Here is a 20,151-nt window from a genome sequence, read left to right as displayed (position 1 = left end):
TAGATTTGGACAATGATATGCCTACCTCCTCCAGAGTGTTTTGGACTTCTCTAGACGTTGTGAGGGGGGATTTTCTTCACCAGGGAAAGAATTCTCTGATCATACACTTTAGATGTCTTCTGTGGTCTTCCAGGCCTTTTGGTGTTGCTGAGCTCACCAGTGAAGTCCTATTTTTTCAGGATAAACTAAACCATTGATTTGACTACTCCTAAAGTTGTTGCTATCTGTCTGATAGATTTTTTTGCTTTTTGAGCCTAACAATGACCTCCTTCACCTGCATGGACACCTCTTTGGATCGTATGTGGAGGGTTCTGCTAAACAGCTACCAAATGCAGGTGCAAATGTCACACCCGGGTGGCTGTCTGAGGCCTATAAACAACGCTAAAAAATAAATAACCTAAAAAAAAGATAAAACCTAAAAACCGGACAACGCCACCTAGGAGAGAGCCTAGGACTCTGGAAACAGGTTCTTTTAAAATCAGGATGAGCAGAGAATTAAAATGACCAGACAGATAAAATACCATAAAAAAAGCGGATTTATTTACAATGCTAGCTCCCCACCCCACAGTCTTAACAAGTCCATAAGGTTCCTCGGTAGCTGTCGTGTAATCCTTGGCCCGGCCCTAGTCCCGTTCGTGGGTCCTGGCGCCATGCTTCTGCCACCGGATCACCGCGTTGCAACAACCTGCGGAAACAAGAAACATTTGGGCGAGTAGCCTATTCGGTTGCAGCTATAAAGGAGAGTCACTGTTAGTCTCGGGAGTAATGCGCACCGCCAGTGCATTGGGAGGGATACTCACACAGTCCCGGGTCGCAGCAGAGCTGACGACCCAGGCCGGAGTACGTTCGCGTTGGCGACAACGTGGCGTCTCGCTGGCGTCTTCCGGGGAAACCCCTTGTCCATCCCGGCCGCTGCTATCACCTATAGCAGCTCCTGCCGACCCACGGTGCCATCTGCCTCTCCATTGCGAGGGTGTCACGCGCCAACTCCTTCCTTCCACCTGTGCGCTCCCGTCTCCCTTCTGGCCGGTCCTGCCGTCTCTCTCGCCTCCCTCGGCATTTTCCTCGGCGCCGGCCTCCTGACCGCCTGGCCGGCCGGCCGGCCACTTGGCCGCCTGGCTGCTCCGACCATCTCAATCCCTGACTGCCGTCTCACCTGCCCCTCACCTTTCCCGCCGGGCCTTTACTCCCTGCAGCCCCTCAGCTGAGGCCCACCTCCACGACCCTGATTGGCCGCGGGAGTCTCGTCCTCCTTCCCCAGTGGCTGAAGGAAATTGTCAATCTCAGAAGCTTACACGTGCAGGTGCTTTCAATTAAGGTGCCAATCAAGGCCAGAAGTGTGTCTAAAATCATGCGCCATGCAAATAAAATTAAGGATAAAACACAAATTCATATAAAACCAAATTCAAATAAAACCATGCATAAATAATAAAAACACCAAGCATAAAAATCACTACACAATAAAACATAAAACCCACACTTCTGCCCTGTGACACAAACAATTGGAAATAATTCCCAAACTTTTATTTTCTTAATTTTTTCATGGAATAACGAGGGGAAAGGCCACACCTGGCTATGAAACTGCTTTTAAGTCAAGAGTCCAATTACTTTTGAGCCTCTGAAAATGGGGTGACAATGTTTAGAACTGGCTGTAATTCCTGAACAGCCATATTTTTTATTAAACCCCTTACATTAAAGCTTGAAAGTCTGAATCTTGATTGTTTCATTCCTAATCCATTGTGGCGGTGTACAGAGCCGAAATGCTAAAAAATGTGTCAGTGTCCAAATATTTATGGACCTGACTGTACTTTGTAAGCACAGCGTGGCTCCTAGTATCAGTGGTGCTGGGAACTCTGGGAACCACGCGTTGGTGGCTTAAGTGAATGTCGTGACATAAACCATGCCCATTTCCACTTTCCATTCCATTTCAAAAATTTTATACAAAAATAACGAAATTCGCACGACCAAGAATTTCAAACTCCTCCAAAGCTGAAAGTCCAATTTTCACAAAACTTGGCACACAGAATCTATGGACCCTCAAACCAAAAAGCTTTCAAAAGAATTTTCATGTGATGAAAAATGCCAAAGTTACAAATTTATAACTTTCTCCACGAAACATACCTAAACAGGAATTTACACTTTAATCCCTTGAAATTTGGACCATCGATCTGGCTGTTCTTTCCAGAATCGATTCTCCCAGTTTGAGTGGTGGTCTCCATGGGATAACACTTACTCTTTTGACTTGTTTGCTCACAGCCTCCTCAGTCTGTTGTTTTTGTGTTGTGAGGTGAACACGCAGGCCTCTCAGAAACCAGGAAGTAGATGTGTTAAGGATGGAAGGATGAGGCCCTGGGTTTGCTCTACGAAGTTCAGATCAGTCCATGTAGGATGTGCTGCTCGTTCGTTGTTAATGGTGTTAATTTCATACATTTAAATCATAAAAGAGACATTCTCTATAACCATGCTGCACCTATCAGCAGGATTGTTATTGCTCCATTGGTTGTGAGCTTTAATCAAATCCACAGAACCTTACTTAGAATTCTAGTGGAGATCTCAGAGTTTCCAAAAAAAAAAAAAAAAAAAAAAAAAAATGTAGATCTTTTCTATTTGATGTGATGCTTCAGCCATAAAACAATGGGATCTTGGTTTTTGGATTGCTCGAAAATTTTATGTCTGATCTTTGCCTCAGCCTTTGATTTGAAGATAGTTTTCAGTTGTGGGATTTTCAGGATTTTAGTTTTTTACAACAAAGACAAACAAGGATAATAAATAATATAAACACTCAAATAAAGAATTAATGAAATAAAGGTCTTATCAAGTTTTTAAGAAAAACCTTTGCATACCCTGTAAGTTTGGTACTTTTTCAAGATGATCATTCAGTGTGTCATCATTACATGGTCTCTCCTATAACAGGGGTAAGCATAAAATTGTAGACAAGCACCATATGGACTTTCTTCAAGTAGTGATTAAGATTAAATTACTTGTGTAAGAACTAAATAAGTCATAGTAAAATTGTTCATAATATGCTGTATCATAATCCAGAACACACAGATGCAGCAGAGCTGCTTTTCCTGCTAGGAGGTCCTCACAGGCCCCTGGTGACATCAATAAAGCACAGGAACTACCAGTGGGCTCCATGAATGGGGTGACTGTGCCTTTAAAAACTTGGGGGAATGGCGTACAAGGGGTGATGCTTTCATGTGCTGTCGGGAATGTTGAAACTGTCACCCACACACGAGCAGGAAGTGAATGAGCCAATGCTCACATCCAGAGTTTTTAGTTTTTATTTTAAAACTAAGATTAAAAAGTACATGGGAAAGAAGAGGTAAGTAAAAGGAGAACAAATTAAAGGGGCATCAAATAGCTTCACTAATGAGATTTTACATATAAGTGGTGTACAGCTGGGATGCCATTTAAAATTTTATTTTAAATGGTAATGATTTTCATATTTATTTTTATCCTTGCGTTTATTTTATTTTATTTTTATTTTATTGACATTTATTTATTTAACATTTTATAGTATTTATTATTGTCGGTTTTAGTCTGTTATACTTGAAATATTGTCTGTTGTTTTTTAAGTTTTATATATAATTTGTTTTATCTTGTGTTCTTTTAATCTTGCAATGTGAAGCACTTTGGGCTGCAGTATGTATGAATGGTGCTCTCTATATAAAGTTGAACCGAATTAGTTGTGGCTTTAAGTGTTCCTCACTAGTAGAGTTTACAAGATGAAACTTAAGACCTATCCTTCCAATCTTTATTTTTATTTTATTTTACTGATTTTTATTTATTTGTTTTAAGAATTTTTGTTTATAGTTAGTTTATAGTTTTTTTTTTTTAATCTATGATGCATTTATTCATTGATTTGATTTTTTAATTTTTTTTTTTTAAATAGTTTCATTTATTTATTTATTGACATTTTGTAGTTTGTATATTGTTGCTAGCATAATTTTTTATTGTTGTCTGTTGTTTTTATTTTATATTGTTGTCTTCTAGTCTAGCAATGTGAAGCACTTTGGGCTGCATGTTTGTATGAAAAGTGCTATATAAATACAGTCGGGGTTTACGAGATGCACCTGAAGGCAGCAGGAGAGAGAAAGAGAGAGAGAGAGAGACAGTAGCAGCAGCCCTGCCTATTATTGCCGTCATAGCCGAAAGAGTTTTTCTTGGGGTGGGGGGATCCCTTTTTTTTTCAAAGGCCGACTAATGCAATGTTTCCGACTCAGGCGACACATTTCTTCGTGTCGGGCCGCCGCTCATCCGACGGCGACTTTCCATCACCCCTCTTTTTAACAAAAACCGTGGAAGCAGCAGCGGTAGTGACAGCGGCAGGGCGATGGCACTGAGGGAGCCGGAGCGGTGACATCCGCCGTCTCTTCTTTATCCGCAGTTTGCCATTGATTTCTCAAGGCCCTTAAAACTGCTTCGCGCCTGTGTTGAAATGAAATGTAGGCTCATTCACTTCCTGTTCGTGTCTGGGTGACAGTTTTTCCGTGGGAGCGCTCGATTTTGCGTCTGCCAGCCTGAGAATTAAAAAACAAGAAAACAAAAAAGAGAAACGCCTTTTCTCAACTCAAAGCGTCCCATGGTCACAGCCGAGCTCCGTTCTTTAAAAAAAAAATCTCATCGATTGTTTGTTTCGGTTTGGTTGCGTTTGGTTTCTTCCTCCCTTTTTTCGCCAAATTCACATGTAACCGGAGGTAAATCCTGGATCACCGGGGTTGTCTTGTGCCCGGCGACATGGTACGATAGAGTGTGAGAGGGGAAAGGGAAAACCTATTTGGGGGGTCCACTCTCATTTTTTTCTTTCTTTCTTTTATCTTTCCTTTTTTTAAAACCCATTTTCTTAATCCAAGATGAGGCCGGGTCGGTACCAACAACAGACCGACATGAAGTGGATCTAGCCGGCGTCCAGCTTTGTTCACTCAGCCTTGTTTTTTACGCATCTGTTTTTTGTTTTGATCACTTTCTGTGTGATCAGCGCTGCCTTCACGGACCGTGACAATGAGGATTGTATTAGAAATGCGTTTTTTGTATCGGCTGGAAGAGGCCTGACAGATGAGCTGGCACTGACACACAGACTCGCTGGTGGGACTGTTACCCCGAGTAGTGTTTGCTTTTTGTTTTTGTTAAAAGCCCGTGAACACCACACACAACCTCTTGTTTTATTCTGTTATTGAGGCGTAACTCAGGGACGATGTCTTTACGCACAGCACTGCCAGGGAACGAGCGGAACCCGGACCACGTAAGTATTTAACCATTGAAGACGCAGCCTTTATTTACCAGATATCGCAAGAATATCATTACATCTGTCTAGGCTTTGCAAATAAAAGACGCAGAGATTAGTCTGCCATGTGCAGGGACCAGCTGCAAACAAGCCAAGGCAACATAGACGTGCTGCTAATCTCTGCTCTAGTTAATTTAGCATAAGGTTGCAAATAGTGTGTGTGTGTGTGTGTGTGTGTGTGTGTGTGTGTGTGTGTGTGTGTGTGTGTGTACACAAATTGGTGTGGGTGTCTGAGTATTATTGAAGGTTATCAGAGGTGAGGGTGGGGTTGTTGGAACAAAAAAAACAGATGGTGGAAGGTTGGGTGCAACGGAGAGGGATGGGTGCATGTTTGGCTGGAGGGATGTGTATTATAGCAGAATGTAGTGATACAGTGTTCATCCAGAGTCCTATAAAATATACACACGTACAAAAGTACACAGTGTTCACCAAAGCGGTTGCCAAAAAAAAAATCCCAGACCAGACCAGCACTTTAGTTCCGGTGTGCATGTTTGTCTTCTCCCCTCAGAGAGCAGATGATCAATAATTAATGTATCTGATTCAAGGCCACCCATCCCTCTTCTCAGCAGCCATCCAGCCCCCTTCCTCCATCCGTCACCCCACCCAACCCCCTCTTCCACTTGCTAACCTTTTTGTCCACCCCCTCCATCCATCAGCCCAATTTCTCTTTAATGCAATTTTGCGTGACAGCTCAATGGCATTGCAAAATCTGCTGTGTCAGGCTAGCCCCAGTCTGTCCCAACAATGTTTTCCTGTCTGCAGTGTGTGTTTTCTCAGTCAGGGCAAGTATGACTTAGAGGTGAATCACTTTAAAGAGGCATTTTTCACAAGAAGAAAACCTTAAAAGAAAACCTTTTACAGGCTTTGATTTGCCTGGATGCTTACCTTTACCATCCTCTAGCTTGTAAGGATTTGAGCCTTGATGAGAAATTGTGTATTGTGCCAAGCATCCACTGATGACATATTAAGACCAGTGGTGCAGTTGCACAGAGTGCGGCCACCTTTATCTCAAGGGCGTGTAATTTGCTCCCACCCAGCAGCTGAAATGTCATTGATAGAAAAGCTGCTTCCTATTCCAGAGGCAGCCAGCAGCTGACAAAACAGAATACTCACTTCCTGTTTTCTTGAGGGGGAGCCACACTTTGCAAGTGCAGCGTGGCTCCCAGTGCCGGTGGTACTGGAAACCCTATTGGAATTTCTTGGACTTGTATTATTATTATTATTATTATTTTAGTGGTCCAAGCCCAACTGGATGATGCTGCACTTGTAAAGCATGGCTATCAGTAACCAGTGGTGATGGGAACCCTATTGGCATTGTTTGGATTTTTTATTATTTTTATTTTTATTCTTCTATCGGTAAAACTGTCACTGGAGCCTGAACTGTAATAGTTATGTAACCCAAATTTTAAACGTCGATGTAGACCAGTGCATATACCTTTACAATGTAATGTGTTTACATTATATTTCCACCAGTAGGGGGCGCTATTCTAAAGGCCAATGGGTTTGGGCCTATAAATCCCAAACTGTAAGTCGCACATTCAAATGTCATTTACCCAGGCATTCTGTGACTCAAGTTGAATCTTGTGATATAGGCCAGGCCCATTTCTGCATGTCATTTTTTTTTTTTTTTTTTTTTTTTTTGGCAAAATGGCAAAATTTGCGCAATCCACATTTTCAAACTCCTCCTAGGCTGTAAGTCCAATCTTCACAAAACTTGGCACACAGAATCTACAGACGCTCAAACCAAAAAGTATCAAAAGAATTATTTTACGACAAAATGTGAAACTTTTACAAATTTATAACTTCCTCCCCAGAATATAACAGGATGTGTGTTTTATCTCAGCATCCCTAAGTCCAAAATTTGGTGCAAATCAGCCACTATAAGGCACTAAAAATAAAATTTACTATTTTCTTGGAATCAATATGTCCAATTAACACAAAACTTGGAGGAGTCATTTCCGAATGCAAAACGGCTGTTAGGTGGCACTGTTATGCTCATTTATTTGTATCTTAATAAACGCCACTGAAAATCAGCCACTCAGTGGTACATTTTCCACAAGGAAAAACTTTTTTTTTTAAATTTGTCAAGGAGAATAACTGTTATGTTCCAGCTGACATACTTGCTGTGTCTCAAATCGCGCACTTCCGTTAGTGCACTGTCTGTAAGTACACTTAGCTGACAGTACACTTACCGGCACAGTGCGCGAATTTTGACAGAGAAGGGTGTCTCAATTGCCGCACTTCCCGTTGTGCACTTACCGGAAATGACGATTGCCACAGTCGGCATCAGGCGAGCCCCGCGGCACTGGCCGCTCACCTGTCAGATCCGGCAGACCCGACCGGGTGGGCGCGGTACCAGCCGGAGCCGCGGCCGGCCCGCCTGATGTCGACCGGAGCCGCGGCTGGTCCGTCTAATGTCGACCGGAGCCGCGGCCGGCTTTGGTTTTCGGTGGTAAAGTTATCCAGAAGTAGACGTGTACACATCCTATCTTCAAAATAAAAGCATCACCACTGCTTCTAATGTATTAGGTTTTTATTTTTGTAAACAACCGGAAGTGACTGTACTTTGCACAATCGCTAGCTTGAGAGTTATCCGAAAACGTCGAAGCAATTTTCAAAACAGACGTTATTTGGACAAACTGACCACATATTTGGAATCTACGTAGTTACTCTCCCTCCTGAAAAAAATTTAAAACTTAATAAAGTGACATATTAACAGTCGTAAAACGAAAAGTAAACTCAGCTTTTTACCTAGCTACTTCCGGTCAGTGGTGCCGTGAGGGTGATAAGTGTCCATCGTTCCACACTCAATTTTTTGACCGTTTTGAGTGTACATCCGGGCATTTACAGTGCACTTAATTTTGTTAGTATTTTGTTAATATTTCCAGTGTGAACGCACTTATGCACTCAAAATACTAAGTTTAAGTGCAGAAGTGCGCGATTTGGGACACAGCAACTGTCTTTCGTAGGATCTAGCGGACTCAATTTTGAAGCCACAGGAAAAGGACAGGTATCATATGAAACTAGACAATTAAAAGAATCCATTGGTACCAAGATGACATACTTGTTATTCCGCAAGTGGGCTCAGTGCAGCTTCAAATTGAGGCTACATTCTGGCAACAGAGAAAATTCACTTAAAAGAAGCAGAACAGCAGAAGCTGCATTGTAGCCTCATGGAGGATCGGCTGATCTTTCTGTTTGACAGCTGTCATTTTAGAACAATACTGTTCAGGCTGTTCCTATTGCTAACTGAGAGGCTGGGAAACCAGCAGATAAAACAAAAGCAAAGAAGACTCTCAATAAAAGACTAATAAAAGTGGCAAAGGATTATAGGACTGACTGAGAAAGAATTAATTTTCTGTAAGAGGTGAATTCTCTGTTGCCCACTTTTCACAACAACCTCAGTGTTCACAGCAAATTTAAGTTGATCATCCTGTCATGCTGTGCTGTCTCTCTCTTGCATTTTAAATCAAAAGTCAGTTCCTTGGATTTGGCTACATTTAAGTCTAAAGAGTTGTCATCACATCAAGAAATAAAATCCGGTAAAGCATTTCAGCTGTCTAACACTGGACACTGGAGGAGTGTCAGCAGAGCGGTTTCATCTGAGCTTGCCTTGGACAGACGGTTCTGAGAGTCTGACTTGGGTGGGCTACGTGGGCCACCAGGTCTGACTTGTGCAAGGGCCTTGGAACCTGTTTATTCTTGCTTGCAGGTCTAGAAATTATTTGGGAACTTATATGTTCCCAAGCAGTAAAAGGTACATATATGTACCTTTTCCTCTAAATGAGAAGGTATTGGGAGACAGTATTTGTTAGGCCAAATACATTGACTAAACAAACAAACAAATAAAATAGTAAATAAGTAAATAGATGAGGTAAAATATAATTTAAGGTAGATTTTAACTTGCAGGCTATAGTGGAGTAGCCTTGAAATGAAATATGATTTGCAGATTTGTAAAATAGGTAACACAATTATCCAGTCAATATTGTTGTTATAATATAGGAACAAAGCTGGGTACAGACCACAAGGGGACAAATAAGTTCCCAATGTCAAAGGTACCAAAGCTGGACATTAGAGGGTCCTGCCTCAGTGACAAGCTGATGCACCCCTAAAGGTGCAATTATATGCTTTATTTTTTGAGAGTGTGCATAGCTGACATGGCTTTCCTTGGTCTTCCTGGTAGAGTTTCCCTTCCTAAAGTTCAAAATGCCTTGGTCACAGGTTTAGTACATGCGTGATAGTAAGGTGTCTTTGCTCAGGTACACTGTGGCATTGTTGAGGCCTGTTTGTTTACCTGGGATTGACCCAGCAACCTGCCCTACCCAAGCTGCGGTCCATTTTGACCATGTTGAAGTTTATTGCTTGTGATCCCTGCTAGGGTTTGGAGGACTTTTTGAGGCCTCAACATTCAGAAGGCATTTTTGGTCTTGGATATGAATCTGATGCTGTCTGCTTAGACAGTTTATGTCAGGCCACACCCACATGTCACATTCTCTCATCAACGTTCAGAGAAATCACACTTCTGGCATTGCAAAGCTTTTTTAGCCATGTGCGTGTTTTACTGTCAGCAACAGATAGTCCAGGCAATGTTCTGTCTTACTTTGTCCTGTTTGGTTTGTTTTCTGTTCTGTTGTGGCAAACCTCTCTTCACGATTGTTTATCTTTTATTTACCCACAAATTCAGTCTCATGTTAAATCACATCACTGTGGGTTGTGCTGTTGTTTTTGCTCTGGCTGTACAGATACTGGTGTCCCTCTATTTCGGTGCATTGTGACAGAAATGATAGCTTCTGAGCCGACAGAAAAAGAATTCTTTATGAAAGCGGGGGTAGGGGAGGGGGCATTAGGCTTTAATCCAGACAGTGGAATGATTGCTGTGCTGTCTCAGGCACAAGCCACTCTTGTTAGCAACCTCACCATGGCAAAACAGGGGTCGACACCCCCCTACACCCACACACACATAGGCACACACAAAGGCATGGACAGCCATTCTCTCTCTCTCTTTCTCTCGTCATACACACTTGTAGGTATGTAAGCATGTAGATACACACAGTCCATCTCTGTGTTTCTCCTTCTGTCCACACACACACACACGCACTCATTCAGCAAAAGCAGTTCCAAGTGAAAAGTCGGTAATCTGGATGGAAAGAAACTGACACTCCTCTCCTGTGTGTGTGTGTGTGTGTGTGTGTGTGTGATAGATAGATAGATAGATAGATAGATAGATAGATAGATAGATAGATAGATAGATTACTTTATTAATCCCAGAGGGGAAATTTAAAATGTCATAGCAGCAATACATGGCACAAACATGGCACAAGAACAACAAACATAAAAATCACAAAAAATAACTAAGATACATAAATACCTAGATACACACACACTCCCACCCTCAGCATTGCTAGTACCCGGTTTAAAAGGCATAATATAGATAAAAGTGCAAGTGTAAAAGTGTGTGTGGAGGGTTCAGAGGGTTCAGACTGGGCCTTCTTTATCAGTTTGTTCAGCCTGTTGGCATATTTTTTCGTAATACCCGGCCCCCAGCACACCACAGCAAAGAAAAGAGTGCTAGCCACAACAGTCTGATAAAACTTGTGGAGCATCTTATTGCAGACATTAAAAGACCTAAGCCTCCTCAGGAAATACAGCTGGCATAAGCCCCTCTTGTACACAGCCTCTGTGTTTGATGACCACTCCAGATTATTGTCCAGTAGAACGCCCAGGTACTTGTACTGTTCTACAATCTCTATATCACTCCCACCGATGGAAACAGGACAAGGTGGGGACTTGTCCCTCTTGTAGTCCACCACAATTTCCTTTGTTTTTGCCATGTTCAGCTGCAGACAGTTATCCTTGCTCTACTGCACAAACTTGTCAATCAGACCCCTTTATTCCTCTTCCTGACCACCATTCAAGTTAATCTGAATAATAAAAAAAATGCCAACACTACAAGCCCATCAGAGCAACTTGCCATATTGGTGAATAGCTTGGAATGTGTTTTACATGGCACTAAATTGCCAGTAACACATCTATTTTAAACTAATTGGTTTAAATAGAAGTAAATTGCAGGTGTTGAAACCTACTGAAGTAAAAATTAAGTGTCTCATTAAAAATTATGGATAATGGATGGGAATTAAAATGTACTTAAAAAATAAACTCAATAACAGTAACTGCAGTCAATGTAATTGGAGGAGGGGGTTGTGTTTTTCATGTAACACAGAATGTAACCACAGTACTGTCTCATTCTGTTTCATAACCACATGCATAAACAGACTGTTATACAACTCAGCCCGTGGTATTTATTCTCCTGTGACTTTGTTATTTTCCTGGATCATTATTGCCATGTTAAATAATAATTCAGTCACAGCATACATGATGACATACAGTGTTTTTCATGCTCACAGTAGGATATCTGCATATTTATTCTCTCTGTTCCCTGTGTGCTCTCGTGTCATCCAGTCCTTTTGGTTTTCTCTTCTCCTCACATTACTTCCCCATATTTCTGTTGTGTGTTGAAGACCCGGTGTCACAGTGTCAGGTGAATCCTCAGGGTGCAATTTATAATCCAAAACAAAAAAATGCCACTTTACATGTGGCATGTAATCTCAATACTGTAGATTAGTATCTTTTTGTGTACTCTCGCCCTTGTGTTTTTACGTCTGTTTTGCTTCAATTGTATTCTCTATTATATTTTTTCAGGTGATGACATTATAAAGTTCAGTGATTCATGGGCTTATTATTATACAGAGTTTTCCCCTGACAACATGGCACCTGACACGGTGGTAAATGCAAAAAATGTAACCGTGTTAGCAACTTAGCTAAAATCCATACAGCTGTAGTTTTTAAGTTATTTGCTAGCTAGCTAGGTTGAAAGCCTTGCTAGTTAGCTACATGCTAAATAAACAAGGCAACATTAAAAATGACAAAAGAGATGCAGATTTTTGTTTATTCACAGGCTAAACAATGAGAAATGTCTTTTTTTATATAGTATATTAAATTTGCAGTTAAAATTTATCTAACTGCCAGTGCTGAAAGGATTGGTCAGTCAGTTGATTGACAGTTAATTAGTTCATTATAATTTCAATTATTGATTCACAGCTTTAGAAATAGAAGCTGTTCTCTGTTTCAAGTTTTTGCAGAAAGATAACTTTCAGATGTTTATGCTACTGTCAGACTGAGTAAACAATCTCAAGACATCACTTTGGGTTAGATATATAGATACATAGATAGATAACTTTATTAATCCACAAAGGGAAATTAAAATGCCATCGCAGCTGATTAAAATACATGAAACAAGGACAAAAACCATAAATCACAAGACACATAAAATATGTAACCCCCCATGCTAGTGCAAAAGCACAATAAATATGTGGTAATAAGTGTTTGCAAAATGGGTAAGAAGTGCACGTAAAATGTGTTAGAAGTGTATGTAAAATGGGCTAGTGTGCAGGTAAATTTCGTCAGTCATATTGTATTGCAGCCATGCGCGCGGGAACTACTTTTTGCCAGGGGGTGCTGCGTATGGGGTGGGTGGGTGGGGAGGGGGGTGCACCTGCGCGCGCACACACACACAGGCTCCCTTTCTGAAACGTTAACGTTAGCTCCAGCTGTAGTGTCCCCCGAAATATGGTCAAAAAGAGGCGCTTCGTAACACAGAGAAGGCGACTTTATGAAGGAGAAAGTGAACGTTATGTCAAAAAAACATACTCATACGTATCTTTGCGCATTTTTAAGTGGTTATACGGAAATGCGGGACCTTTTCTAGTGGGTATACGCCGTATACCTGCGTATCACGTAGACTACACCACTGATTTGGAGGCTAAACTTTCAGTGACAGACAACCAGCTGTGCGAGCGCAGCGCAAACAAGTGAGAGAGAGTTGCAGCAGTATCCCGCTGTGCTGGCAGGCTCAGCAGCAGGGACGGTTTCTGCTATGGGCAGTGCAACTGCCCAGGGCGCAATCTACTTGGGGGCGCACGAGAAAAAAAAATCACTAGTTTTCTAGACTACCGTATTGACCCGCACATGCCGCGGCACCATCAGTCAGCATCAGGCGAGCCCGCCGCGGCATCATCCGGCACCGCGCCCACCCGGTCAGGTCTGCCGGATCTGACAGGTGAGCTGCCTCATGCTGGCCGGTGCCGCGGCCGGCTCGCCTGATACCGACTGATGGTGCCGCCTGATGTGTCTCGGTGTGATTGCCCCTCTGCACGCGTTTTACATGTTTTTCGTTTTCCTTGCATTAGGTGCAGTAGATTAATACACGTTTTACTTTCTCCCCCTGTCCACACCTTAAGTGACTGCCACAATCAAGTCATTTTCAAAAGAAAATGACTTTGAAATGTGGTAAAATTAATTTGACATTTATTCCACCCCTCCTCAGCAGGGGGTGCTGCAGCACCCTCAGCACCACCCTTCCCGCGCCCTTGATTGGCATCAATCAAGAATGACTCTTTACAGTGTTCTCTTGAGCAGCGGGGGAGTATGGGTGGCATTGTCCATGATCTTATGAAGTTTCAAATGGATTCTGCCCTCAGCAACCTCATCCAGAGTGCTTAGCCTCTGTCCAAAAACAGATTGGGCTTTCTTAGTCAGTTTAATCAGTCTGTTGGAATCTTTTTCTTGATACCCACACCCCAGCACACCGTGGCACTGAAAAGAGTGCTAGCCACAACTTAGTGCTTTCTTACCCAGTAATCACAGTCATTGGGATTGTGCTACCTGGAGAGCATTTATTTCCCTCTCCGGCTTCCTTGTTTCGCTATACCAGCCAAACCTGTAGCTCTCACAGGCCTGCAGGTATTGGCATCTAACTTTTGTTCTACCCATCTCTGGTGCTCTTCCCAGTGCATTGTGCAGGTTAGCAGAGGGACATTACATAATAAAATGCCGTATTTTGTGTGTGTGTCTGCGTGCGTACTTTGTTGTTTTTCTATATTTTGGGGAAACAAAAAGATGGAAAGATGAGGGAAAGGGTTTATTTTGCATCATGGTTTGATTTATGGTTAAGATTAGAAACAGGTGTAAGGGTTAAAAACACTTTAGGGTCAAGACTCGGTATTAGGTCAGGGACAGGTTTAGGTTTGAGTAAAGGATTATTGGGAGTGGTCAGGGTGAAGTTTAGGGCATTAACGGAGTTAGCAAAGGCTCTAGTAAGTCGTTCAAATTGTGTTTGTGTGTGTCTGTGTATACTGTTGCTATGCTGTTGAAATGGGCAAATTATTTTGCTCTGGAGGATTGTTACGAAGTTAATGTGTGTGTGTGTGTGTGTGTGTGTGTGTGTGTGTGTGTGTGTGTGTGTGTGTGTGTGTGTGTGTTCGTGAGAAAGTGAGATCTGGGGTGTGTGTGCATGTGTGCACATGTATGGTTACATGGATTTTGATAAGCTCACAGTCACAGGATTCCCTCTCCCTCTCACTCCCTCTCTGCCCTCTCTCTCACTCTCTGTTCCACCGCAGGGCAGAGCAGAGCTTTTGTGTTCCCCTGGACTGGGGGCAAGAGATTCATGAGCTCGCTGCCTTGACTTGTTACCCAAACGCTGGCACCTGTTTCTGATGCTACCGATGGCATTTGGTTCACCTAGAAACACAGCAGACAGGCTAGTGCCACAAACATCTTGGGGCTTTTAATCATCTGGTTCACTGAGTTCAACTGAACTGTGTACGATCTGTGTGAAATTAGGCTGGTTGATTTTAGATGACCTATATTGCTCATAATGCCAGCCAGCCCAGTCCGGCTGAAATATCTTTTGATCTATGGGGGCCCATGGGAACCCACAGGTCAGACAGTTGTGCCAGTTACAGGAAGGTTGCTTGCTTGGATTCCCTGGCAGGCTGGGAAATTCTGGAAATTTCTCAAAGCGCTTTACAATGTTTGCCTCACATTCACACACACAGTCACGCACTGATGGCAAAGGCTCCCATGCATGGTGCATAGCTGTCCATCAGGAGCAGTTAGGGGTAGATCTGGGGACCAATCTACCGATCTACCTCTACTGCCCACCAGATACCAGATACTACATATCAATGTAAAAACGTATCACTCCCAGTTCATTTAACAATACTTTGATTGTAGGCGTTGCGTCCAGGTTAACTGCAGAATGTTCCACAAAATATTTCATGAACTGTGTTATACAGGCTGAACAGCTTTGTCACATAATATCATATTTAGTGATGGTGATTACCAAAGCGTACATTTATTCATATCAAAATGCTGTACACATACAGTAAAAGCAGTACACATACATTGATGATCAGGTTCACTGTTACATAAGCATTGCTTGTATGTATGTAACATGCTGTAAGCTGTGTTCTCTAATGCTTCAGTGGCTAACTCGCAGGTTAAGCTGCCTTGTGTAAGGTAAAGTCAGGATTCGCTTTGTGATTGCTGAAATGGCAGTGTAGTCCAGTAGCAGACAAACAAGAATCAAAATACAGTTTGGTTAATAATATGTTGATTATTTCAACTCGACTAGTATTTACTCTGCTGTATGTGTTGTCATTTTTGTTGCAGCAAATTGTTTTCCTACCAACTATTTTGTAATTGCAGTGAAGGGGTTTGTCAGACTGGTGCTGAATAGGTGGTGTTCTCCAGGGATCAGCCTACTGTGTGAATAATGGCTCTTCACAGTGCCTCTGTTCACGGCTATAGAAACACACTCATACACGCGCGCACACACACATACACACACACGCAGTATATTCGTGTGCATTACGTAATGGTGGTGTTCTGCTCTCTGGCTCTCAGGTGTCGCCTCACTGTCCTCAATGTGTCTGTTCAGGCCTGAGCTCTGCATTCTAAGCCTTGCAGATACAATTATCTGCTTTTCTTCCTACGTGTCTGTGTGCTTGTGTGTATGTGTGTATCTGCAGTGCAACTGCTCTGAACTCTGTGTGTACTTTAGGCAAGTGAAGCTCCACGCCATCTGTGGAAGTGGGCTAAGGCGGATGATGGAGAGTGGAGGGCTGTGTGTGTGTGTGTGTGTGTGTGTGTGTTAAGTTGATCAACAGAAAATGAATTGGTTATAAATTACTGATTGTTTAATCATTTTAGCGAGCCAGGTGCGGTATTATTTTTAGGTGTCCAAGCCCAAATGGGCTGGGAGCCACGCTGCGCTTGCAAAGCGTGGCTCCCAGTACCAGCAGTGTTGGGAACCCAATTGTTTTTGCTTGGATTTTCATTATTATTATTATTAAGGGTCCAAGCCCAAATGGGCTGCGGGCTGGGAGCAAATGCAGTGGTGCTGGGAACCCTATTGTTTTTGATTAGATTTCTATTATTTTTGTTTCTATTTTTATTCTTCCATGCATAAAACTGGGACTTGAGCATAAACCATAATAGTTATGTAAATGAAACTTTAGGGCTTGGTGCAGGATAGGGCATGTACCTCATGTGCAAAAAAATTACATGTGTCAACCAATAGGGGGCACTATTTTATAAGTCAATGCGTTTGACCCTGTATCTTCCAAACTGTAGGTCACATATATAAATGCCTTATATCCACGAGTTTGGTGGCTTAAGACAAATCTTGTGATGTAGGCCACGCCCATTTCGTTAATACATTTTTTTAAAACAAAATTACAAAATTCGCGTAGCCAAGAATTTCGAACTCTTCCTAGACTGTAAGTCCAATTGTCACAAAACTTGCCACACAAAATCTATGGACCCTCGAACGAAAAACTTATCAAACTTTGATCAAACAAAAAAAAAAAAAAAAATGTCAAAGTTACACATTTTTAACTTCCTCATTGAAATGTACCTAATGAGGAAGTTATCATATCTCCGGAACCGTAATTTTGATTAACATGAAATATCAGTTCCTTTGTTTCCCAGCTCCCCTGAGGGACCCTGCAAAATTTAGAGTCAACTGGCCACTAGGGGGCGCCAAAACTAAAATTCTCAAATTTCTTGGAAACAATATGCCTGAGATGTTTTCTTTTTTTTTTTCTTTTTTTTTTTTTTTGCATTTTGAAGCCTGTGGACCCACTGGCGACCTTGCCCAAAGTGAGTTTTGACCTGAGACTTGCTTGGAATGTGTGGGTCTGGGGGTCTGACGTACGTGGGCTCTGCAGGGTGCCTTGCTCAAGGGGCCTTGGACCTTGGGCAAAATCGTGAAATTTGTGCGACCCACATTTTTGAACTCCTCCTGTAAGTCCGATCATTACAAAACTTGGCATGCTGGGTCCGACTTGCGTGGAGGGCTTGGACCCCGTTCAAGCCTAGTTTTTTATTATTTTTATTCTTCCATGCATAAAACTGGTACTGCAGCCTAAACCGTAATAGTTTTTTAGAGAAATAATAGTTTATTATTTTTGCATTTCTGCTTTATTTGACAGTCATAGTAGAGAGAGACAGGGGATGACATGCAGCAAAGGGCCTGAGGTCGGATTTGAACCCCGGTCGCTGTGATCGGGACTAAGCCCTGTTACATGGTGCGTGCTCTTAACCAGTGAGCCACCGGGGCGCCCCTAAACCGTAATAGTTGTGCAAAGGAAGGGGCTGGTACAGTTGGTGGCACTTGACTCAGGTGCACACTCAAATGCCTTATATCCACGCATACGATGGCTCATGGCGAATATTGTGGCCCCGCCCATTCCTGCCATTTTTTTTTTTTCGCAAAATCACGAAATTCGTGCGCCCAAAAATTTCAAACTCCTCCTAGGCCATAAGTTCGATACACACGAAACTTGGTGCAGGGGGGCTTGGACCCTGCTCATACCTGCTTGCAAGTCTAGTTATTGTTGTTGATGTTGTTGCAACCACTTCTGGCTTTGTCATTTCTGCTATTACCACTGCTACTACTACTATACAGCACTATGTTGAACTTGGATTGTTTTATGTTCTGCAGTGTGCTCTTTCCTCCTCTGTCTCTCTCTCTCATTCTTTCTCTCTCTGTCCAACTCTCAACCCTTCTGATTGAGGCAGATGGCCGCCTACCCAGAGCCAGGCTCTGCTTGAGGTTTTTAACACTGTTAAAAGGATTCTTTCCTCACCACTGCCACACTGTGCTTGCTCTTGGGAGATTCTGGTCCATGGATGTTGACAGCATCAGTCGGGTCTCTGTAAAGCACCTTGAGATAACTTCTGCTTTGATTTGATGCTATACAAATAAAATTGAAATTGAATTGAATCTTTTTTTATGTTTTTCTGCATTCAGCAGCTTGTATGGTTGGTAGAGTGTGTAGTAGCCTCATTTATTGAATGGAAACTGCTGATTCCAGCTTCATGTAGATATGGATACTTTCCTGTGTACATCGTCATGAAATTAATACTTTCACAGTCTTTTTTGGCTGCTGGTCAGAAAAAGGAGGCAGTTTGGAGACATCACATCGGGCTCTGATCACGTCCCATCAGACTTTGTCATTCTTGGCGGCATGACTCAGGAGTAAAGTGGTTGCCTGCTAAGCAGAGGGTTTCTGGTTCAGTCCTTGGCTCCTCTAGAGGGTGTGTCAAAGTGTCCTTGAGAAAGACACTGAACCTCAAACCACGCTGTTAAATGCTTGTTAACACTTTGCAGACAACGAGGATGGAGTTCACCTTTTCTTTTGATTTTTTTTTTCAAAATAGAAGAGAAACTATTTGGTCTCAAGCATTACTTCCCAAAGCTGTATGAACACCACCCTGACAGTTTACAAAGACACTAACAGAACTGTAAAAGCCTGGCATAATATTAATGCTCCAAATGGTCAGTTTGGTTGGGTTTGGTTGGGCTTAAACGCAACACTAGTTTTCTGATAATCATAGTGTAGTTGACTGGCAGGTGTAGCTACACAAAAGTGACAACTATAAAGAGTTTGGAGCTTGTTGAGATTTGTTTTTTTGTTTGCAGATTATCCACCTATTCACCCTTTCTTCAGACAGTTCATAAATTTCATCTTCAGGAGCACCTCACAGTGTGTTGACTTCTTCTTGTTTTTATGTTGTTAGCTCTTGAGATGCATGTGTTAAAGAATATGTCGGTCTTTGTGTGTGTTGTTAATCAGAGGAAATGTCATATTAGATTAAAGTGCCAGTGTTTTTTTACCACTAGGTGCTGTTACTGAAGAGTCTTTCATCATTAAGTCAGGACCAGTGAGTCTGTGAAATCAGTCATTTTCAGGATGTTCAGTGTTTCAGCTTCAGTTTCCCTGTACAGTAGAATTTTGTAACCTAGTGTTTTTTTATTATTTCATTTTATTTTATTTTATTTTTTTGCATTTTGCTTTTACTAAAGAATTGTAGATTTTTTTTTTAATTTATTAAAACAGAAAACACTGCAATATCACATGGACATAAGTATTCAGACCCTTTACTCAGTACTTAGTTGAAGCACCTTTGGCATCAATTACAGCCTTGAGTCTTTTTGGGTATGATGCAACAAGCATTGCACACCTGGATTGGTGGATTTTCTGCCATTCTTCTTTGCAAATCCTCTCAAGCTTGGTCAGGTTGGATGTGGACCATTAGTGGACAGCCATTTTCAGGTCTCTCCAGAGATGTTAGATAGAGTTCAGGTCAGGGCTCTGGCTGGGCCACTCTAGGACATTCACAGAGTTGTCCCTAAGCCACTCCTGTGTTGTCTTGGCTGTGTGCTTAGGGCCACTGTCATGCTGGAAGGTGAACCTTCAGCCCAGTCTGAGGTCCTGAGCGCTCCATTCAGCTTTACCTCAGCCCTGACCAGTCTCCCAGTCCCTGCTGCTGAAAAACACCCCCACATCATGATGCTGCCACCACCATGCTTCGCTGTTGGGATGGTATTGGGCAGGTGATGAGTGGTGCCTGGTTTCCTCCAGACATAACATTTGGAATTGAGGCCATACAGTTCAATCTTGGTTTCATCAGACCAGAGAACCTTGTTTCTCACAGTCTGAGAGTCCTTCAGCTGC

The 20,151-nt window shown here is 42.3% G+C and overlaps 1 protein-coding gene across 2 annotated transcripts in view; it reads left to right on the top strand.

The window, feature by feature from the left end:
• Positions 1–4,128: 4,128 nt before the first annotated feature.
• The window catches only part of mark4b (MAP/microtubule affinity-regulating kinase 4b), a 96,909-nt gene continuing 80,886 nt past the window's right edge, over positions 4,129–20,151 (top strand). For both annotated transcript variants that reach the window (XM_030066305.1, XM_030066306.1), the window contains exon 1: positions 4,129–5,245. In XM_030066305.1, the coding sequence (XP_029922165.1) occupies positions 5,198–5,245 (48 nt within the window). In that variant the 5' untranslated portion in view covers positions 4,129–5,197. The remainder of the gene's footprint in view (positions 5,246–20,151) is intronic.

This window comes from Myripristis murdjan, chromosome 13, assembly GCF_902150065.1.
Source record: "Myripristis murdjan chromosome 13, fMyrMur1.1, whole genome shotgun sequence".
NCBI lineage: Eukaryota > Metazoa > Chordata > Actinopteri > Holocentriformes > Holocentridae > Myripristis > Myripristis murdjan.
This window is presented reverse-complemented; position numbering and strand designations above follow the sequence as displayed.